This window comes from Myotis nattereri (assembly GCF_964212035.1).
Source record: "Myotis nattereri genome assembly, chromosome: 1".
Lineage (NCBI taxonomy): Eukaryota > Metazoa > Chordata > Mammalia > Chiroptera > Vespertilionidae > Myotis > Myotis nattereri.
Window position 1 is genome coordinate 206,003,786 of NC_138075.1, and position 24,483 is coordinate 206,028,268.

General features: G+C 41.1%; 1 protein-coding gene across 2 annotated transcripts in view; it reads right to left on the bottom strand.

The window, feature by feature from the left end:
- The window catches only part of NSUN7 (NOP2/Sun RNA methyltransferase family member 7), a 41,005-nt gene extending 17,776 nt beyond the window's left edge, over positions 1-23,229 (bottom strand). Inside the window, exons 1-7 of one of the 2 annotated variants that reach the window (XM_081092814.1) lie at positions 23,064-23,229; positions 22,165-22,551; positions 17,446-17,504; positions 16,961-17,091; positions 8,759-8,911; positions 8,260-8,443; positions 6,598-6,676 (exon numbers count right to left, since the gene is read on the bottom strand). In XM_081092814.1, the coding sequence (XP_080948940.1) occupies positions 6,598-6,676; positions 8,260-8,443; positions 8,759-8,911; positions 16,961-17,091; positions 17,446-17,504; positions 22,165-22,477 (919 nt within the window). In that variant the 5' untranslated portion in view covers positions 22,478-22,551; positions 23,064-23,229. Of the gene's footprint in view, positions 1-6,597; positions 6,677-8,259; positions 8,444-8,758; positions 8,912-16,960; positions 17,092-17,445; positions 17,505-22,164; positions 22,552-22,925 lie in introns of both variants that reach the window. The other variant, XM_081092815.1, reaches the window with a different exon arrangement.
- Between the last annotated feature and the right edge of the window lie 1,254 nt (positions 23,230-24,483).

Below are 24,483 nucleotides of genomic sequence, written 5' to 3' on the forward strand. Positions count from 1 at the left end.
AACCTACAACCTTGGCAAATTGGGATGGTGCTCTAACCAACTGAGCTAGCCAGGGCCAGATCATATTGTTTTATGATCTTTTTCTTGAGTCAGAATAAATTCAGGTCCTTTATCCATTATTTGTGATATTTGTCTTATTATTGAGTTTAATATACTTGAGATACAAGTCTCTTATCAGAAATATAATTTTCAAATATTTACTCCCATTCTGTGGGTTGTCTTTTCACTATCTTGATGGTGACCTGTGAAGAACAAGTTTTCAATTTGGATAAAGTCCAATTTAGCTAATTTTTTCTTTTGTTTTGCTATTATATCTAAATAACCACTGCTAAATCCAAGGTCATGAAGATACACCCTGATTTCTTCTAGGAGCCCTATAGTTTTACCTCTTATATCTCTGTCTTTAATCCACTTTGTGTTAATTTTTGTATATAACTTGGGGTAGGAGTCGAACTTCATTCTCTCTCTCTCTTTTTTTAATCCTTACCTGAGACTTTTCTTCCATTGATTTTTAGAGAGTGGAAGAGATAGGAAAAGACAGAGAAATATCAATGTGAGAGCAACACATCGATTGGTTGCTTCCTGCATAACCCCTGATCAGGGCCCAGGCTGGAAAAGAGCCTGCAACTGAGGCATGGACTCTTAACTGGAATTGAACCTGTGACCCTGTGGTCCACATGCCAATGCTCTATCCATGGAGCCAAACCAGCTAGGGCCAACTTCATTCTTTTGCAAGTGGCTATCCAGTTGTCCCAACAGTATTTGTTATTTCTTCCTCATTGAGTGGTTTTAGCATAATCTATATATATAAAAGCCTAAGCGACTATTTGACCATTTGCTATGATGTGCACTGACCTTACTACTGGGGTCCGGCCCATCAGGACTGGGCGAGATAGGCCGGACATGCCCTGGACCCCTCCTGTCATCTCTCCCTAGCTCGATTGTGCACCAGTGGGGTCCCTAGGCCTGGCCTGCACCCTCTCACAATCTGGGACCCCTTGGGGGATGTCAGAGAGCTGCAGGCCAGGCCGAGGGACCCCACCGGTATATGAATCTATGCACCAGGTCTTTAGTGTGTGTGTGTGTGTGTATAAATATAAAATATATCCTATATAATAAAAGCCTAATATGCAAATTGACCAAATGGCAGAACAACCAATGGAATGACTGGTCGCTATGATGCGCAGACGACCAGGGGACAGACACTCAATGCAGGAGCTGCCCCCAGCCTGCAGGCCTCAGGCCAGCCAAGGCAGGTGCCAGCAGGGGCCCCCCAATTGTCTCACTGGTCGCCCCACAGATCAGCCCTGGTCGCCGGCCAGGCCTAGGGATCCTAACTGTGCACAAATTTTGTGCACTGGGCCTCTAGCATATTATATATTGCAGTTGTTTCAGTAGTATGTATCATACATGTTAATATGATACTCCAATTCCCTATTCCATTTCCCTCTCTCCCTTAGGTATTAGATATACATTCTTTGTTTGATTGCTCCAAATATTATAACACACATCACTGACTTAATAATTTACTACTTTTATCATTTCATGGACAGAGCAAGAATGGCAGAACATATGAATTCTATTTCCTTCTATGTGACATTGTTGTATTTTATTTTAATTACATATAACACACATATTTACAATCCCACAAGACATCAGACTATACTTATTTAGATTTACCTATATACTTACCTTTTCCATAGTTCTTCATTTCTTCCAGTATCTACAACTTTCTATATGAGATGGTGTTCTATTTAAACAATAGTCTTTAGTATACCCTTTATTGTGTCTGCTGGTGACAAACTCAGATTTTATTTGTCTGAAAATGTCTTTATTTCACTTTATTTTAAATGATATTTCTGTTGAGTATGAAAATCTAGCCTGGCAGTTTCTTTCAGCATGTAGATATTGTTTAAAGGTCTTTGGCTTCATTGTTTCTATTGAAAAGTTAGTTTTTAGTTTTATTGTTATTCCATTAAGAGTAGTATGTATTAAAATTACAACTAAAATACAGAACCATCATTGAGAACTGCTTGAAAGCTGGCTGAATGGAAGCCCTACAACGAGAGAAGAAAACACACTGAGATTGGTAGGAAGAGAGCCCGCATTGAGAGAGCTGGTCCATCACCCACATGTGCTGCTTTTTAAATCAGCAGAGATATCGTCTCTGTGGAGGCCACCCAAGAGGAGAAAGGGGTCCCACAGCTGGGAAGAGAAATCCCCATAACTACGGGCTGTAAAAACCAGCCAGGCCCTAGCCAGTTTGGCTTAGTAGATAGAGTGTTGGCCTGCAGACTAAAGGGTCTCAGGTTCGATACTGGTCAAGGGCATATGCCCAGGTTGCGGGCTCAATCCCCAGTAGGGGACCTACAGGAGGCAGGCAATCAATGATTTTCTGTCATTATTGATGTTTCTATCTCTCTCTCTCTCTCTCTGTTCCTCTCTGAAATCAACAAAAATATATTAAAAACAAAAACAAAAAACCAACAGTGACACAGAGGCTGCCAGAGACCCAGGTGTTCCTTTTAAATGGCCAGAGTGTGAATTTACTCGGACTCAATACCTCTGAGCTCCAACACTGGGTGGCTCTGGGGGGCCCAGACACATACTGGGAGGAACTGGACTGTTTGGCATTGCGGCAGGAACCCAGGGGCAGCTTTCTCCCAGACAGGGCTGCCCGCAAGGGTCCTTGTTCCTGCGCTGGCAGCCGTATTGGTGTGGCCCACACTGTTTGCTCGGCCCTGGTGGTTCCCTGAGACCCCACCCCATCGAATTTGCAGCTCCACCCAAGCTGTTAGCAGCAACTTTTCCAAATGAATGGCCTGTCCTGGCTCAGGCTTTGTTAAAATCTATCAAACAAGCTCCAGCTGTTGACAACATGCCCTAACCTATCAATAAAAGGCCCAAGACCTGGCACTAGCACAAGCCTGCCTTGCTTCACAGTTAGGCTTCGAATCCTGCACAGCAGTTCTCCCACTATATTCACAGCTGGTCATCACAGCCAATTGACCTGGAGATCAATTCCTCCCAGGGAGACTCAACTACAAGACCTTGCACACAGCCCACATAGGGGTGCACAAGAGGGCCCAGTTCTGGTGACTGGGAAGGCTGAGCCCCTGGGCCCTACAGGACACCTACTATACAAGGCCACTCTACCAATTCCAGGAGATATAGGAGCTCTGCCTATTACATAAAAACAAACACAGGGTAGCAGCCAAAATTTGAAGACAAAGAAACATGCCACAAATGAAAGAAATGGAAGTAAGCAAATATTAGATACAGAGTTCAAAACCATGACTAGAAGGTTACACAAGGGTCTTCATGAGACTTTCAAGAATCTTAGTGAGAATGCAAAAGACATGACAAAGGACCAGTCAGAAGTTAAGCATACACTAACTGAAATAAAGAACAATTTACAGGGATTCAACAGTAGAGGATTCTGTGAATCAAATCAATGACTTGAAAAATGAGGAAGCAAAAAACACCCAATCAGAAGAGCAAAAAGAAAAAAAGAATAAAAAAATATGAAGAAAGTGTAAGGAGCCTCTGGGACAGCTTCAAGCATACCAACAGGTGCCAGAAGGAGAAGAAAGAGAGCAAGATATTGAAACCTAATTGAAGAAATAATGACAAAACTTCCCCTACCTGGTGAAAGAAATAGACCTACAAGTCCAGGAAGCACAGAGAATCCCAAACAAGAGGAACCCAAAGAGGCCCAAACCAAGACACCTCATAATTAAAATGCCAAGGGTTAAAGACAGAATCTTAAAAGCAGCAATAGAAAAGCAGTTAGTTACCAACAAGCGAGCACCCATATGACTGTCAGATCATTTCTCAACAGAAACTTTGCAGGCCAGAAGGGAGTGGCAAGAAATATTCAAAGTGATGAATAGTAAGGACCTACAACTGAGATTACTCTACCCAGCAAAGCTCTCAGTTAGAATTGAGGGTCATATAAAGAGCTTCACAAATAAGAAAAAGCTAAAGGAGTTCATCACCACCAAACCAATATTATATGAAATGTTGGAGGGTATTAATTAAGGAGAGGAAGAAGGAGGAGGACAAAATATGAACAACAAATGGCAACAAATACATATCTCTCAACAATCAAATCTAAAAATAAAAATAAATGAACAAGAAATCTAATGAACAAATAAACAGGTGAATGAAATGGAATCAGAGGCATGGAAGCATGGAACAGACTGACGAATCTCAGAGGGAAGTGGGGAAGAAGGGGCGGGAAGAGATTAACCAAAGATCTTACCTATGGACACAGACAGTGAAGGCCTGGGGTGGGGTGGGAATCGGGTGGAGGGGGACAATGAGGGAAAAATAAGGGGGACATCTGTAATACTCTCAACAATAAAGATAAAAAACAAACAAACAAGAGTAGTATGTATCATCTCCCTGGTTGCTTTGAGCACTGTTCTTTGACTTTGTCTTTCTGCAATTATGCTATGATGTGCCTTGTATATTTTTGGTATATTTATTCTTACTGGAATGCATAGGGCTTCTTAGATCTATGACTTAATTTATTACATCCATTTTGAAAAATTTCCAGCCTGAATTTTGAATATTATTTCTTCCCAATTCCTCTTTTCTTTTCCTGGTCTCCCAGTCACAACATACATCACTGGATCACCGAGTCTCATGTGTATTTTGTGATATCTTTCATATTATTCACACTTTTGTCTTCTCATGCTTTAGTCGGGGTATTTTCTTCAGGCTTATCAGTTCACTTATTCTTTCTTTAGCTCTGTCTAATCTAATAAATCTATCAATATCTCAATTTCACATATTGTATTTTTCAGTTCTAGAATTTTCTTTTGACTTTAATATTTTAAAATGTTTTTATTGATTTTAGAGAGAGAAAAGGAAAGAAGGAGAGATAGAAACACTGACGAAAGAGAAACATCAACATCGATGGGCTGCCTCCTAGACACCCCTACTGGGGATCAAGCCTGCAACCCAGGCATATGCCATGACCTGGAATCAAACCTGTGACCTCTTGGTTCATGGGTCAATGCTCAACCTCTGAGCCACACCAGTTGGGCTTCTTTTCACTTTTTAAAATTATTGTTTCCAGTTCTCTGCTGAAATTCTACAACTTGGCATTTAGTCTCATCAGCATATTAATCGTAGTTATTTTGAAGTCCACATCTGATATCTCTAGTATTGGACCCTCCGTGGGCTTGCTTCTATTATAGAGGGGTTTTTTCTTCTCTTTATTTCAACTATAGCTTTTCTTTTTGTTTGTCTAGTGGGTTGTTTTTTATAATTTAGTGCCAGACATTGCATTTGAAAAAATTTAAGAGGTAATATGAAACCTAGGATTATGTTATTTTCTTCCAGGGAGAATTTACTTTTGCTTCTGGTAGGCAGCTAAACCTGAGCACTAGCAATCCCAGATCATCGTAATCCAACTAATTGAGATGACTGACATTTGGGCTTCAATTCATGGGAGAACTGATTACTATCAAGGATATACTTCTTTTGTGCTCCAAATAAAATGCTGGTTATTTACCAGTCTATTTTTCTAGGTCAAGCCCTGAATTCTACTTTTTCTCTCCCTCATCCTGTGAATCTGTCAAAAGTTTTTCTTACTTTTCAGCCTCACTGGGCCTATAATAAATGTTATTTTGAGTCCTAGCATGATCCATTAAAAACCTTTTTAAAAATAAGAAGCATAAGGGGACTTATCTTCTAGATAATATCTTTGTCCCTTAAGCTCCTCTATGATTGTGTTCTTATTTATTAAAGGATGATCAATCATTTCTATCACTCACTTTGACTACTTATTGTTTGAACCTAAAATTAAATAGTGGCTAAATGTCAAGCAATATACCAAAGTACCAATATGTTCATTAATTTAAACTGTAGTTGTTTAGCCCTGGCTGATGTAGCTAAGTTGGTTGGGCATTGTTCCATGCACGGAAAGGTTGCTGGTTCGATTCCCAATCAGGGCACATGCCTAGGTTGCAAGCTCAATCTCTGTGCAGAAGGTAGCCAATAGATGTATCACTCTAACATAGATGTATCTCTCTCTCTCTCTTTTCTCCCTTTCTCTCTAAAAATCAATAAAAATACATTTTCAAAAACTGTAGTTGTTTAACCAATATTAATCGATAAGAACAGACTGATATAGCATGAGTTAGTGAGGATTTTAAGAGTATAGTTCACATAGAGTTTTTACATTAAAAATAACAAATTCAAACATTTTTAATATTTCTAAATCTTCTTGTAATTTTTATTGATTGGTTTTAGAGAGAGAGAGGAAGGGGGAGAGAGAAACATCAACTTTGTTGTTCTATGTATCCATGCACTCATTGATTCCCTCTTGTATATGCCCTGACCAGGGACCAACCTGCAACGTTGGTGTTTCAGGACGATGCTCCAACCAACTGAGCTACCTAGCCAGGGCTCTAACTCTTGTAGAACATTATCAAACTAATGAATATTAGTACTTACTTTTACATCCCATTTTTGTGAAAAGGTTCTTCAGGTCAGGATGCTTAGCTTGTGATTGCACTCCACACACAAATATTTTTGAGTTATTATTTGTTAAGTTTGACATATGGGCAACTGTGTACCACGAACCTGTATTGACCATTAAGATATCATCATCCACATTTAATAAAGCCTTTACAGAATGGACAGCAAGACTTCGAGATTTGTCCTGAAAGATATGGTATGATTAGAATTTCAAAGAATTTAACTAGAAGCATGAACTGACTTCTTTTGGTAAAAGAAAGTAGTTGGTAGGAATCTTGAAGAGACACCTAACCCATTTTATTTTAAAACATCCTATACATTAAAATACAAAGTTAATAAAAATAACTGATATAAACTGATTTAAAACGAAGACCTTTGTTTAGCTTAAATTATGACTGTTATCATTTAACTCTGATTTGTAAGAGGTATATAATGCAATGCCAAAGTCCCCAAAATGTGATTAATAGATTAGTGATGTCCTGCCCATTCCTAGTCATTCATGAAAACCCATTCATCTACTACTGCCATTCTTCCCTATTTTAAAAAAAATTTATTGATTGATTTGAGAGAGAGAGGAAAGAAGAACGAGAGAGAAACATCAATTTGTTGTTCCACTTATTTATGCATTTATTGGTTGATTCTTGTATGTTCTCTGAGAAGGGATCAAACCAGCAACCTTGGAGTATCAGAACAATGTTTAACCAACTGAGCTACCTGGCCAGGGATACTGCCATTCTTTCTTCCCTATTACATTGTAATTTAAATTGCTGCTAGTTCACAGAGCTTAAAGAATGGCTGACAAGCATATAAATGGAAGCTACACAGACTGGGATTCTGCAGTTGATCTCAGTGCTCACTAGGGTGTCTCTCTAATATAAGGCCAAAAGATTCTGCCCAAGAATATGGGTCCAGTAAAGGAATAAACCTTAGAAGACAAGGTAAATCTGAGCTAAGAATTGGAATCTAAGGACATAAAAATTAATTTAATATTTTAGACCTCTTATTTTTCATTTTATGGAAACCTCATTATACCTCATATTCTCTTCCTGCATTGATAGACATTACACACCTCTTACAAATCAAAGCTATAAGACTATATTAAAGAGATAATGGGAAAGTATCACACACTGCATTTTCAAATGCAGGATGGCTCTAGCATTTTCCACAGAAATATAAGGAAGAAAGGTACATCATTGTACCTTCTCTTGAATCTTCCCTTGGGAGAGAAAAATATAGCTGCCAGCAATACAAGTCTCCCCACGTATAGAATCTGGGGAAAGAATATGTTCTTTACAACTTCACATAGGACAAAGATGCCAAAGTACAATAGGAACACTGACTGTAGAGGTATTAATTTTATTCAAGGTGGAAATTAGAAACCTCCCTGATAATCTATAAAAATATAATCAGTTTGTTAGATTTTATTTTGTTTATTTTTTGTTGTTGATAATCCTCACCTGAAGATATTTTTCTATTGATTCTTAGAGAGAGTGGAAGAAAGGGACGGGGAGAGACAGAGGGAGAGAAAAACAATGATGTGAGGGAGAGTGGTTGCCTCCCCCATGTACCCTGACTGGGGCTGGGGATTGAGCCTGCAACCAAGGTACGTGCCCTTGACCAGAATTGAACCCAAGATCCTTCAGTCCCTGGGGCCGATGCTCTATCCACTGAGCCAAATCGGCTAGAGCAGGTTTTATTTTTCAGTGGAGAGATTCTTTGGATAAGTAGGATTATTGAGAATCACAATGAATATAAGTGTTAATTTACCTGAAATATGAGTTTATAATCCTTGAAGAGATCTATATTTAGAAGATCACTTTTAAGATGAGATGGAAAAATTAAGACATCATAGCAATGTTGGTCCACAGCAAAGACTTTTCCACCAATATGCAATACAGTTTTGACTTTAGTGTAGCCTCTTTTCTTCAAACTAAAATAAACTTCTTCAGGGCTGTAAAAATACAACATTAGGTTGTAACTACAAATATATTACATTTAAAATGTATTTAACACTAGCATCTTTTCTTACAAAAAAAACACACAAAGACACCACTCCATATATTATATTTAATGGAACTTACAATTTTAGGCAACAATCAGTTAAAAGACAGAGACAGAAAAGCTAACCTATTTACGTGATTATCTTTGGTAGTTTGGTGATAAGATTCTGAACTAAACTATGATTCTCCAATAACTCCCACATTTAAAAGGTAATATTTTTTATCACATTATTTTGAAATATGAAGAATTTGATTAAAACTCTTACCTAATTTTTAAAGTATTTATCCAAGCATAAAGTGGCAAAGTGGAGGCCCTTAGTTCTTGGTTCCTAACTGTTTCTGGAAGAATGTGGTCAATTGAAAGGGCATCATGTTTGATTCGACATCTTGCCAATGCCGCAGCCAATTTTGTCTTAAAACTAGAGACAGAAAATCCATTCTTGGTGATTACTGCATTGAAGACAAGTCTATCAATTTTCCACTGGAAACATTAACAAATTAGATTTCAAATTTTAACAAATCCTTCAGTAATTCTATTTCAAATTTTTATAGTCTAAAATAAAAAATGGCCATATTTGAAAATAGAAATCCAATAATCCTGCTTCCTCTTTTCAGTTTTTGCTGCCCCTGTATAGTTTACTGTGCATCTGCTCAGATACTTATATCAAGTTCAAGGCAAATTTAATGTAGTGAGAGAGGTGTAGGATTTAGAGTCAGACAAACCTGATGTTAAATTCAGGTTCTGTCACTTACTAGCTGTGTGACCTTAAGACAGCAACAGTGTAGTTTTTTTAAAGCAACAGTGTAGTATTTTTTTAAAGGGGGAGGGAGGGGAGGGGGGAAGAGACAGAGAGAGAGAGAGACATTGATTTTGTTGTTCCACTTATTTATGCATTCATTGGTTGGTTCTTGTATGTGCCTTGACCTGGGATCAAACCCACAACCATGGTATATGAGGACAATGCTCTAACCAACTGAGCTACCAGGCCAAGGTAGTCTTGATAAGATTAAGGAACTTGCATGAATCTGTATCAAGCCCTTCCTAGTTCTGATTATTCCAAGCCTCAAAGTTCCAAACAACAGAAAAGAAAAAGAATTGGTTAGCATGACCATGAAGACCCAATCATTTTTCTTGATCTCACAGCCCCAATCCTATATAATAAAGAGCTAATATGCAAATTGTTGTCACACCCTCATGCCCTCGGGGCTGGAGGACCTGAGGCTGGGCCAGGGGACCTGAGGCTGTGCCCCCTGCCCAGCAGAGTTGACAGGGGACCTGAAGCTGTGCCCTTCACCCTGCGGGGCTTGACAGGGGTGGGGCTGGCCAGGTCGGGGTTTCACGTGATTTTGAGGCCCACGCATGTGGGCGGGACTTGACTCTGGGTTCCGCAGCACACCCCAGACTCTGACAGGAGGGAGATTTTCATATACATTTTACTAATTTTCTTTCATCTCTGACACTTCTATTATAGAGAAAGGTCAAATAAAATATTAAAATATTTCCTCTAATTAATTCCCTTTTAATGTGCACTAATTTTGTGCACCAGGCCACTAGTTTTTAATAAATGAGAATACAAGACTTTCTTTTGACCCATATTCATATCATTTTCACAGTAGGAATCTAATTGAATAATAAACCTCAAGGATAACCTTGAGCCTTAGCTGGTTTGGCTCAGTGGATAGTGTGTCGGCGTGCAGACTGAAGCGTCCCAGGTTCGATTCCAGTCAAGGGCACATGCCTGGGTTGCAGGCTCAGTTCCCAATGGGGACTGTGTAGGAGGCAGCCAACCAATGATTCTCTCTCATCATTGATGTTTCTATCTCTCTTTCACTCTCCCTTCCTCTCTGAAATCAATAAAAACATGTTTTTTTAAAAAAGGAACTAGAAAAAAGTCATAACTTTAAATGAGAAATAGGGAAGAGAATCCAAAAAAGAGTCAAGTACAACCAGGGTGATGTGTGTGACTGCCAGAAGCTTAATAAAATTAAGCTATTATCTACTTGGTAGAATGAGAACTTTTCACTTAAGAATGTGTTTATGTGTGAATATGTATACGTGCATAGGGGAGTTGGAGAGGAAGAAAGAGAAGAAGAGGGAGAGAACAAACATAGAGGTACTTGGAAGGGAAAGTGTTTTCAAACATGAAGTCTTCTAGGGCTACAATAAAATTAGATTGGTGTAGTCCTATGTACTAATGTCACAAAACTACAGGAAGGGATACTAAAAACAATTACATAATACATCAATGCACATAAAAGAATACATTAATATAAAGGAGGTAACAGTTCTATATTAAACACTGTGAATTGTTGCCGGAACCAGTTTGGCTCAGTGGATAGAGTGTCGGCCTGCAGACTGAGGGGTCCTAGGTTCGATTCCAGTCAAGGGCATGTACCTGGGTTGCGGGCACATCCCCAGTGGGAGATGTGCAGGAGGCGGCTGATCGATGTTTCTCTCTCATCGATGTTTCTGGCTCTCTGTCTCTCTCCCTTCCTCTCTGTAAAAAATTAATAAAATATATTTAAAAAAAATAAATAAACACTGTGAATTGTTTCTGAGTACAAACTATTTTTTATTAAATAATCTGTCCAGAGAAACCAAGATGGTGGCATAGGTAAACACCAGAGATTGCGGCCTCGCACAACCACTTCAAAAATACAACTAAAAGACAGAATGGACATCATCCAGAACCACAGGAAGGTTGGTTGAGTGGAAATTCTACAACTAGAAGGAAAGAGAAAAGCATACAGAGACTCAGAGGAGGTGCGGTGCGGAAGTAAAATACAGAGGTACAGAGGCGAATGAGGAGAGGGTTGGCGGCTGAGGACACGGTTGTCTTTTTAAATCGGGAGGGAGTCTCAAGCTCTGAGCTCCAGTTCTGGGCGAGTTTCTGGGGACCCAGACTCATACGGGAGAAACTGGACAGTCTGGCATCAGTCAGAACTCGAGGGCAGCTTTCTCTCAGGGGTGCTTGCAGTGATTGCTGGGACACTGAGAAGCAGGGCCTCTGAGGGCAGGACTGAGAGCAGCCATAACTGCTTGCTCCGCCCTGTTGATCCCCTGGGACCCCACCCCATCCATGCCATGGAGGCTTTTGCATATGAAAGGCCTGGCCCTTTGCAATCTGATAATTACCTAACAAACTACAGCTGGCCCAAGGCTTCAGGGCAACTTGCATTGTGTCACAGCTGGCTCCTGCTGGATAGCCTCAGGCAGAGGCTAGATTAGCACCTCCTTAGAGATCCAGGAGCTATGTACCCGGTGGTCAGAGTGGGACTATCCAGATTGCAGCTCCTCGGATCCATAAAGGACACACTCAGGGGGCAGACTCAGTGACCACCAAAGCCCCATTGAAGCAAGTCTTGCCCCGGAGGGGTGTCTCCAGCACAGAAGTTCTCCCACTGCAGACACAGCTGATTCTCACAGCCAACTGGCCTGGAGGTCAATCCCTCCCATGTTACCTACAACAATCAAGGCTTAACTACAATAAGACTGTGCACAAAGCCCACAAGGGGATGCACCAAGGGTGTCTACCTCAGGTAATTGGGGAGGCTGAGCCACTGGGCCCTATAGGACACCTAGCACAGAAAGCCACTCTATCGACACAGCGAAGCATTAAAAAATGCTGAGACAAAGAAGCAGGATACAAATGACAGAAATGGAGGAAAGCAAATGACTGGATATAGAGTTCAAAACCACACTTTTAAGGTTTCTCAAGATTTTTCTAGAAACCGCCGACAAACTTAATGAGACCCTCAAGAAATCTAATGAGACCCTGGAGGTTGTGATAAAGGACCAACTAGAAATTAAGCATACACTGACTGAAATAAAGATTATTATACAGACTCCCAACAGCAGACTAGAGGATCGCAAGAATCAAGTCAAAGATTTGAAATATGAAAAGCAAAAAACACCCAACTGGAAAAGCAAAATGAAAAAAGAATCCGAAAATACGAAGATAGTGTAAGGAGCCTCTGGGACAGCTTCAAGTGTACCAACATCCGAATTATAGGGGTTCCAGAAAAAGAGAGAGGGCAAGATACTGAAAACCTATTTGAAGAAATCATGACAGAAAACTTCCCCTACCTGGTGAAAGAAATAGACTTACAAGTCCAGGAAGCACAGAGAACCCCAAACAAAAGGAATCCAAAGAGGACCACACCAAGACACATCATAATTAAAATGCCAAGAGCAAAAGACAAAGAGAGAATCTTAAAAGCAGCAAGAGAAAGAAAGTCAGTTACCTACAAGGGAGTACCCATATGACTGTCAGCTGATTTCTCAACAGAAACTATGCAAGCCAGAAGGGAGTGGCAAGAAATATTCAAAGTGATGAATGCCAAGAACCTACAACCAAGATTACTTTATCCAGTAAAGCTATCATTCAGAATTGAAGGTCAGATAAAGAGCTTCACAGATAAGAAAAAGCTAAAGGAGTTCATCACCACCAAACCAGTATTATATGAAATGCTGAAAGGTATCCTTTAAGAAGAGGAAGAAGAAGAAAATGGTAAAGATACAAACTATGAACAACAAATACACATCTATCAACAAGTAAATCTAAAAATCAAGTGAATAAATAATCTGATGAACAGAATGAACTGGTGATTATAATAGAATCAGGGGCATAGAAAGGGAGGGGACTGACTATTCTTGGGTGGAAAGGGGTGTGGGGGGTACGGGAAGAGACTGGACAAAAATCATACACCTATGGATGAGGACAGTGGGGGGGGGTGAGGGCGGCGGGTTAGGGGGGAAACAGGTGGAGGGGAGCTATGGGGGGAAAAAGAGGAACAACTGTAATAATCTGAACAATAAAGATTTAATTAAAAAAAATTAAAAAAATAATCTGTCCAAATACCTACATAGTTCAAATTTAACGCATATATAGTAGGTTCTTGGGTTATGCCAGAGATCCGTTCCTACGGTGCGACGAAACATGATTTTTGCCATAAGTTGGAACGCACCTACATAAGCACCTACATCACTCACATGGAGCACATACAGAGCAGTAATGAAGTGAAACAGTAAAAAATGTTTAAAAGACAGATAACAATTCCTGACCTTTATTTGTGGTAAATAATAAAAAACATAAAGCACATATGTACATATGTCGAATGACGGAACTTTTTTTTTAATAAATAAATGGGAGATGGCGATGTAACCACGAAATGACGTACGAGTCTGACGTAACCCGAGGACTATCTGTAAATGTATTGACTGGAATATTTAATCATGAAATATAAATATTAGAGATATGGCCCTAACTGGTTTGGCTCAGTGGATAGAGCATCAGCCTGCAGACTCAAGGGTCCCAGGTTCGATTCTGGTCAAGGGCATGAACCTTGGTTGCGGGCACGTACCTTGGTTGCGGGTACATCCCCAGTAGGGAGTGTGCAGGAGGCAGCTGATCGACGTTTCTCTCTCATTGATGTTTCTAACTCTCTATCCTTCTCCCTTCCTCTCTGTAAAAAATCAATAACATATATTTTTTTAAAAAAGATTAGAGATATGAAACCTAGAAAAATATATGTATTGTGTATATGGGTAAGTACAGGGAGAAATAATTTTCCAAATTTTAATATCATTTAATCACACAAAAAGTAATTTAAAGTATATATACAGTTATAAAGATTTTATATAAATATCAGATTGAGGACAAAGACCAAATCTAAATGTTATTAGAATAACCAAACATATTACTTCTGTAAATGAAATACTCTAGCTACCAAAAAAAAAAAAAGTTTTCCAGAGCTGTGAGGCAGACTGCAATGATGAAAATGGAAGCAAAAATAGCCTTTCCTAACATTCCTGAGCCAGAAGTCCATCTCCTGCTACAATTTTAATGTTATCATAGAAAACTGCTCAATTTTCTCTTTTTACCAGCATCCCCATTGTACATATAGCCAGAGCTTCCTTCCTATATGTTAAATTGTAGTTATGTAATTCCTAAGCCTAACCTCCATTCCACAATTTCTCATGGCTACAACTATCATGAGCTATGACTATGTCCTATCTTTAATCTTCCAGAGTACTCAGCCAAGCCTCATATCCTCGCGACCCCTGAAAATACATCCTGCATATCAGATATTTACATTACAATTCATAACAGCAGCAAAATTACAGTTATGAAGTAGCAACAAAAATAATTTTATGGCTGGGGGTCACCACAACATGAGGAACTGTATTAAAGGGTCGCGGCATTAGGAAGGTTGAGAACCACAAAGGCAAGGAGTGGCAGCGTATAAACATTAAAGCCTTACTGAAATTTGAATTCTGTCTACTCCCCTTTCTAACTCTATGACATTAGATAGGTTCCTTTAACCTCTCTATGCCTCCATTTTCCAATGTGTGGAAATGATAAGAGTGTCCACCTTATAAAGTAATTATGTCAAGAGTTTCTTATAACAGTGATTGATACATATTAAGTGCTCAATAAATGTAAGCCATATTATATTACTCCACTACCTGAGTCCTCTGGTCTCAGCCTTCAATAATTTAAATGAAACTGCTTGATTCCCCATCTATATAGATAAAAGCCTAAGCAACCATTGCAACCAAAACAACCAAACGGACAGCTGAACAGGCTGTGTGGGGCGACCAGGCCAGCGAAAGTGAGGGCGACCAAACGACTGAGCAGCAGGTGTGGGGCGACCAGGCCAGCAGGGGGATTAGTGAGGGCGACCAAACGACTGAGCAGCAGGTGTGGGGCGACCAGGCCAGCAGGGGGGTTAGTGAGGGCGACCAAACGACTGAGCAGTGGGCTGTGTGGGGCGACCAGACCAGCGGGGGGGTGGGGGGGGACAGTGAGGGGCAACCAGACTGGCAGGGGGACAGTAAGAGGCGACCAGGCTGGTGGGGGGTGGGAGGGGAAGTTGGGGGCGACCAGGCCAGCAGAGGGGGAAGTTAGGGGCAATCAGGCAGGCAGGCAGGCGAGAAGTTAGGAGCCAGTGGTCCTGGATTGTGAGAGGGAGGTCCGACTGCCTCTTTCCAAGTATAGACATCCCCCGAGGAGTCCTGGATTGGAGAGGGTGCAGGCTGAGCTGAGGGGATCCCACCCCCCATGCACGAATTTCATGCACTGGGCTTTTAGTTACAATATAAAATCAGATATTACACTGACAACTGTTTCAAATTATCTGTTAGATAAAAATCTTCCTACAAGATTGTTGTTGCTGCTATAAACTGCTTTCTATTATGGTTCAACAGCATAATAACAAAAGCCCTAACAACAATAGCACTTAATGTTTATTGACCATTTACTATGTGTCTGGTTCTAATCTAAGCGTTTTATATACATTAGTTTAATTAGCTCTCCACACCACCTTTTTATTATCTCCATAGTAGGTTTCTGCTAATATTTAAGATAAAAACAAAATCAAAACATGTTTGTTTTTAACTAAGTAAAAGTTTGTGTGTTTTTTCAATTTGTCAAAGCAGTGGGTTCTTATCTACTGTTGGAATTCTCATTTGACACAAGATAGATTTTTTTTAAAAAGCTATAAACAAAGCTAAGTAAATAAATAACTATTTCAAATGAAATTTAATTTATGTATGTGCAAAAATTCTTAAGAATTTTTCATGATTTTCCAAATACAAGTTGGATCTTAGAATTTGATTTAAACAAAAGATTTAACCTGTTCAATACTGTTGTTTTCTTAAGGTTTTTTACTGATTTTTAGAGAGAACGGAAGGGAGAGGGGGAGAAAAAGAGAGAAAGATTGATGGGAGAGGGAAATATCCATCAGCTGCCTCCTGCATGCCCCGTACAGGGGATTGGCATGTGTCCTTAACAGGAATTGAACCAGCAACCTTTTGGTGCACAGGACAACGCCCAACCAACTGAGCCACACCAGCCAGGGTTTCAATACTGTATATTTTCTAATACATTTTTTATTTTTAGAGAGAGAGGGGGGAAGGAAGAGGGATAGAGAGAAACATTGATGAAAGAGAAACATCATCTATCGGCTGCCTCCTGCATGCCCCCTAATGGGGATTGAGCCTGCAACCCAGGCATGTGCCCTGACCAGGGATCAGCCCAATGACCTCTTGCTTCCTCAACCCCTGAGTCACACCGGCTGGGCTCAATACTGTTTTAAATCCTCACTTGAGGATGTTTTGTTTTTTACTGATTTTAGAGAGGGGAAGGAAGACAGAGAAATACTGATGTGGGAGAGAAACATCGATTGATTGCCTCCCGACCAGGAATAGAACCCTAAACCTAGTAATGAGCTCTGACTGGGATGGAACCCACCACCTTTTGGTGTATGGGAAGAAGCTCCAACCAACTGAACACCAGCCAGGGCAGATTAATATTGCTTTTAAAGGAATGTAAGAAACCTGTGAACTTTTATATTTTTTCTCTATAAAATTTGACACGTATTATACATTATACTGCATAGAATTTTGCCAATGAAAATACTAATAATGATTCCACATAAAACATCCTTTATACTTTTACAGTTACCTGTTAAGAAGGTTCTCTACTTCTTGAACTTCCACTATGCACTGTTTGTTATCAGAAAGGAGACGAGCTTGAAATTTTCTATCTTGAAAATCATACAGCATCACAATAATTAAACTGCTCAAATGATCTGGCTACCAAGGGGAAACACACAAAAAGAAAAGTATATAAACAATATCTAATAGCATTATTTTTCATTCCATTATTTTTCATAAAAGGGCAGGAATATGACTATATTTACAGAGTCTGGCTGGATTGAGAGAAAAAGACCTCAAAATAGGAAAAAAAAAAAGAGCCCAGTACAAAATAGATCTTTCAATGAAGACAATTTTTGGTATGTTCATCAAAATGAAAGGACTAGGGCCAGTATTAGAAGCATTTGAAGTAAAAAGAGTTAAGAATATACTTTAAAGTACTCTGGAAGGCTTTTTAGTACTTTGGAAATAACAATCAGGAGACAGCTAATTATATAAAAGGCATCTACTTACTATTGTAGTACTTGGAAAGATGCAGCTATCTATTAATATAGTTTCCAAAATACCTTGATCTGCAAGACAAGGTAAATGTCTGTTACTGAATATACCAAAGCTGAAAATGAAAACTTTGGAATCAAAGTACACTTTAGACAATGTCATAAAATACATTTACTTTCATAGCTAAACTATACCTCAATTCTTGATAAAGATTTAAATTACAATGGCATGATGAAATAGTTGCAATCGTTATGAATTTGGACCCTAATGACCCAGGCTCCACATGGAATCACAGCCAAAGGTGCATTATCTGAATAGGCAAAGGAGTAATAAAGAAATCCCAACCTTTATGTCTTTTGAAAAACATTAAAGATCTCATTCATAATGTCTTATCTTGTTATGCATTGCTGGGTTCAATTTGCTAATACTTTATTTAGGATTTTTGTTCTGTGTTTATGTTTGTGAGGGGTGGTCTATAACTTCTAATATCCTTGTCACTGTTGGTGCACATCTTGGTCCTTTCCAAAGGCACCCAGCCACAGCAGAGGGAGCCACAAGCTGTGAATTGCGGATAGCTCCAAACAGGGTATACAGGGCCAGTCAGAAACAGCACCTGACACTGTCCTGCTCCAGAGATTAGGAGGCATAACAGATCTACCTAATACATAGTCACAAACTCAAATAGGCAGCCAAAATGGGGAGACCAAAAAAAAAAAAACAAGCCCCAAACGAAAGAACAAGAGAATTCTCCAGAAGAGCTAAATAAAATGGAGATAAGGAATTTATCAGACATAGAGTTCAAAATAATGATGGCAAAGATGGCATGAGAACAGATAAAGTAACTATGAAGAATGACATAGCACTAATAAAGAACACAGTGGAAGGAATACACAGCAGATTAGGGGAAGCCAAGGATCAGATCAGTGAATTAGAAGACAGGGTAGAAAAAAATCACTCAATCAGAGAACTAAGATGAAAAAAAGAATTAAAAAACAGGAGGTCAGCTTAAGGGGTACCAGAAGGAGAAGTGAGCAAGGGCTTCAGAACGTGTTCTCAAAGCATACATTAAGCAATTAGAAGGTTTTTTGCTGACAGGTTAGATGATTCTGAAATGACCAGGTTAAAGGCACACCAGTACCTGCTATTTATAATTCACTAACTACTATATACACCTAGAGAAGTTGGAGAAAGAATTAAGCCATCAGTAAAATCAACAATTTCAGAGGCATATCTTTCCTTAAGGTTTTTTCTATCTTTTTTTAAAAAGAAATTTGCCCTAACCGGTTTGGCTCAGTGGATAGAGCGTCAGCCTGCGGACTCAAGGGTCCCCGGTTCGATTCCAGTCAGGGGCATGTACCTTGGTTGCGGGCACATACCCAGTAGGGAGATGTGCAGGAGGCAGCTGATAGATGTTTCTCTCTCATCGATGTTTCTAACTCTCTATCCCTCTCCCTTCCTCTCTGTAAAAAATCAATAAAATATGTTTAAAAAAATGATAAAGAAATAAAAAAATTTATTTTTTAAGAAATCATTGCCAGTTTTTCTTTGTTTTAAATATTTAGTATTCCTTGAAACATCCAGAGATTCTTCGGGGAAAAAAAAAAAAAGCCCTGGCCAGGTAGCTCAGTTGGCTAGAGCAGTGGTCGGCAAACTGCGGCTCGTGAGCCACATGCGGCTCTTTGGCCTCTCGAGTGTGGCTCTTCCACAAAATACTGACTTCTGTGCATGGGCCACAAAGTTTCCATCGCACTGTTCGTGTGCGCCTGCACGTGGTATTTTGTGGAAGAGCCACACTCAAGGGGCCAAAGAGCCGCATGTGGCTCGCGGGCCGCAGTTTGCCGACCACTGGGCTAAAGCATTGTCCCGCTACACCAAGATTGCAGGTTTGAACCCCAGTCAGGGCACGTACAAGAATCAACCAATGAGTACATAAGTAAGTGAAACAACAAATCGGTGTTTCTCTTTCTCTCTCTCTCCCTCTCGCTTTAAAATCAATAAATAAAATTTAAAAGCAAAACAAATTAGCTTCTAGTACTTAATAGGAATAGGTAGGTTATTCTTCATTACCTCCTTTAGCAAAAAGGTGACCTTTAGGCTATTTAGTAAAGCAGGAGTAGTGGTTGTCTTCATTTCAAAAAACATTATACTGAGCCCTTTAAACCTTAGGTTAATCAGATATACACTCTCTGCTTTGATAGAGCTTATGCACAAAGAAGGACATCAAAGGAGCAAACAAAACTGGAAAACATAAAACCCAACCAAAGGAATATACTTAACATTTGTATAATTAAGGGATTTTCTCGGGCATTATTTTTTCTTCTCTTGTACTTCCTAAAAGAAAGTAATATGATCTAATTACTTGTTTACAAATTCACCAGAAAACAGACCATTACCCAAGCTCTCTTTAGCTTGTACATTAACCTTTTCAGCTTTACTGCTCCTATAAAATCTTATGAAAGAAACCCTAGTTTTCTTTTCTGAACCTATACTGTATAAACCAAATATGAGCTTACAAAATATCATGTGAAAGTATTGATAAAACACTGCTAATGCAGAAGATAAATGTGAAATGACAAGAGCCTCCAATATTTTAAAGCAAAATATCAGGTCTTTAATTATCTTGAAAACTCATTGCACTTAGGAATTCAGGGTTTTACCCTACTCGAACATTCAGAAATTATTCAGATGATAACTTAAGCAATATATTATTATTCTAAGAAGAAAATATTTGTACCAAGTAAACAACCAAAGTCAGCAATATATTATTATTCTAAGAAGAAAATATTTGTACCAAGTAAACAACCAAAGTCATCTTACTTTAGAATTTGAACATTTCTAACAAAAGCAGGTTTGTAAAAGCCTATGATAATAATAATTTATCTGAATGGGATTTTCTGGGTCATTAAACAATATCAAATAGGGCCCAACTGGTGTGGCTCAGTGGTTGAGGGTGGATCCATTAACCAGGAGGTCACAGTTCAATTCCTGGTCAGGGCACATGCCTGGGTTTCAGGCTCAATCTCTAGTAGTGGGCCTACAGGAGGCAGCTGATCCATGATTCTCTCTCATAATTTATGTTTCTATCTCTCTCTACCTCTCCCTTCCTCTCTCTGAAATCAATAAAAACATGTATTTTTTTTAAATCAATAGTAACAAGACCCTTTCATAAAACAAAGACTGAGAGAAAAAAAGATAATCTACTATACACATGACCATCTAATTAGTGCATAATTTTACATAAAATAATTTCAGACTTTTAGTATTGATTTCTAAAGGTAAGATTCAATATTCTATTAGGAAAACAAAGTGTCTATAATAGAGTCTTGGCATTTACATTAAATTCCAACTAATCAACACAGATGCCCAGTCTGCATTTCATTCTTGCGAGGAAAAGTGTAAAAATGTTCATTTGACTCATTGGTTGGTCTGTAGGATTAAACTGGAGGAGGAAAAATGGTTAAGATAGATTTTAAAAGAAAAAAATCACAATCAGGAGAAAAGAAATGAAAACTAAAGGAAAGTTGCCTCTTAACATTAAATTTTTCTCTATATTGACAAATTCCTGGCCTTAAAGTTGACGTCATCTCAGCAGACAACCAAAAATATATAATCATATCTAAGAAATTAATGGAACATTTTCCTAGGGGGGGATGTGCGGGAGGCAGCCAACTGGTGTTACTCTCTCTCCCTCTCTCTCTAAAATCGATAAAAACATACTTTAAAAAGAGACTGAAATGAATGGGACATTTTAATTCCACTGAACCATTGCTAACTGCCTATGTACAAGGAGGCCCCGGGAAGTGTTAATGCTAAAAACAGACAGGCAAATGAGTAGCTGCCCTTTCAAGATCTCTTTAGGAAGCTATGTGCTTCCCACTCCAACCATGCGAATACTCCAAATATTTCCAGAACTTCTTTTTGTAACTATATTCAGTCAGTTTACAGGCAGCCAACATAAACTTCACAGTTTACATGACATTACAATACACTATTATTTAAATTAAAGTTTAAGGCCACTACAACAACAAATGTCTCCAAGCCCTCTGACTTCTTGCTCTCCTAGTAACAATATTTGGCTCTATCCTGGGACCTGCTCCCCACACTCAGGAGTTAATAATTCACCACCACTGAGGAAATCTGAAACACGGCATCTCAAGCCCCAGAAGGGAATCAGAAAGCAGAATTCTGCAAAGGTTTAGAGGAACGAAGGTATAAGCTCCCCAAATCAAAGCTACTGTCGATAAATGGGGTCATCTTCATGGGGGTTGATTTAATTTCGATATTCATTTTTGATATACTGCACTTTTTCTTCTTATTCCCTCCCTGGTCCTCTCCCTGATCCTCTTACTGGTTTTTATTTTATATTTTTGAGAGCCGCGCACACTAAAATACAAGATGTAAACACAGAGAATGGAGAGAAATACCCAAGGAGAGGGAAAGTGTGGATGGGTGCTTCAATGGGTTCTTGTTCTCCCTGCTAATGGGAGTGTTTCCTTGTTCAAGTCAATGACCGAATTACATCTAAGGCACCATGCTAGACAAAAGCTACCCTGAAAAACAGCTCTGGCCTGAAAAGGCGTGTTTTGCTGGAACTCTCCTCATTCCTTGACATTTGCAACCGACTAAAGATACTCATATGCATGGAAACAAAACGTGGCATGAGGGGGCTGCAGGCCACGAGTGCCCTCCTCATGGTCTTGTTGCAGCTGCTCCCCCAGGCCGGGCGCTACTCACACTTGAGGGCGCTGAAGGCCAGCTCATAGGCCAGGTGCTGGAAGGACTCGTCCTCGGACCCGCTGGGCAAGGGCCGCAGGGGCTCCTTCCCATACTTGATCAAGACTTTCTCCGGTGACGTTTCGACCCGGATGCCCTGGAAGACGTTCGCTGCCATAACGTACACGGGGTCCGGATACCCAGTTTTGTCGGGGGTACCACCTGCGTCCTGCTCGCCGGACGCTTCGTCGTCCGACAGCGCCAGGCAAGCGAGCTGGGAGAGCTCCTCGGCGTTGCTTTCGTTGGGAAACTGCAGTTCACTGGGCTCCAGCATGGCTGCCCCCGGCCTGCCCCCGGTTACAACTCCGATGTTCCGGGAAAAGGTGTCGCTGGTGCCTTAAGCATCGTCTGTGTGGAAAGGAGAGGTTATCTCAGCACGTCCCTCACTCTCTCTCTGCAGGACCACGCCGGCGCCCCCCTCGGCTGTGGCCTTCGAGACTGAGAGGTGACATGTACTGGCCGATCCGAGCATCCTCGACGCCGAGCCCGACAAGCCCCCGCGAAGTCACACACTCAAGAGGGGAGAGGGATGGAGACAGCTGGGGAGTCGCCTCCCAAGCGACCTGGGCTTTCCCCCAGGCCGGCGGGGGGACCCAGGCCCCCAAGGAGCCGCCTCTCCCGCCCCACGGGAGCCCCTCTCGCCAGCTCCCGCGACCCCTCTTTTATCCCCCAGGGCGGACGTTTCCCGGGTCTTGGGGACACAGAGGCGGCAGGGCGCACACCAGGGCTGGCGACTGGAAAGGCGCCCTCGGGAGCCCGGGACGACGGCGGGCGACGGAGGCCAGCGAGGGCCGTTTGGTGCCAATGCAGCCTCTCCCACTGGCGGGTTCGGGGCAGGGGCCGGGGCCTCCGGCGCTCGCCTCGCTGGGGTTTCGAGGAGGAGGACGCGCCGCAGCGCCTCGCCAGCCGCGCGCGGTCACTCGTCGCGGGCGTGGCGGCTGAGCCGGTGGAACGCGAGCCGATGGACCCCGCGGGCTCAGGCCGCCGCTGGTACGCCTCCTCCGCCTCGGGGAGCTCTTCCGCCTCGGGTCTAGTCTCCATGGCAACCGGGAACGGGGCGGAGGGCGTGGGCGCCTGGGGGCGGGGCGCCGGACGCCGCCCGAGGGCAGTTCCCGCGGGATTTGGCCCGGGCCGCCTCGGGCTCCGCGAGTCGCTCTTCCCGCCTCTCGGGACACCTGTGCCAGCCCCGCCCACCCCGACGTCGCGCGACCCCAGCGCGGACTGGGGGTCCTTGACTTCCCCAGAGTGGCGAGTGGCCCCTCTCTCCCGACACACCCCCCGTGGCTCCCGGAAAGCCAGATGTTGTGTCGCTGACAGCACCCAGTTTAGCGGGGTTAGCAGAGGCGCAGGAAATGCCAACAGGTGGGTGTAGAACTACTGATGAAAAGGGAAAAAAAGGAGAGACTTAATGTAGTCCGTGGTTTTTTGTTTGTTTGTTTTTAAATATATTTTATTGATTTCAGAGAGGAAGGGAGAGGGAGAAAGAGAAACATCAATGAGAGAGAATCATTGATTGGCTGCCTCCTGCATGCCCCCCACCGGGGATCGAGCCCGCAACTAGGGCATGTGCCCTTGACTGGAATCGAACCTGGGACCCTTCAGTCGCAGGCCGATGCTCTACCCACTGAGCGAAACCAGCTAGGGCCCATGGTTGCTTTTTTACAACAGTAGCTGACACGTTAGACGGACTCTCCCAGGGTAAGTTCTTTAAAGATCTCTGCCAACTTAAGACCACATCCCTCATTTATAGACGTTGCCTGCAGAGACAGGCGCTGCTGAAATGGACCTAGGAAAGATCAAATTCGCCCCACCCTCCAAATTATGGAATGCAACGGGGAACATATATAAACCACCCCTGAGGGTTTTAATAATGGCTATTTTTAATTTTTGAGAGCCCTAGAACGAAGCCTGCATCAAAGAAAAGTCTTAAACATGGAAAAATACTCATTGATTTCTAGAATAAAACCACATGACTGAGATTTGAGTTTATTGTTGAGTTTCTGTGCATTTTAAACACTTCATTGATGGCCTTTAAAACCTATTTTGTTATCTTCGAAGTGCATGTTCTAAAACCAAAAAAGAAAGGAAAAGATTGCTTTATTTTTCTATGGCTACTTTGTATCTTCTCCAGCCAATTTCAGGTCTGGTAGTCTAATAATTTTAATGCCAGTTGAAATATCTAGAGTCTTTTTGCATACACTCTAATTTCTTACAGTAAAATTCAGTAAACTAATATAAACGTGAATACATAAAGGTCATGCAATGAAATTTCACATATAT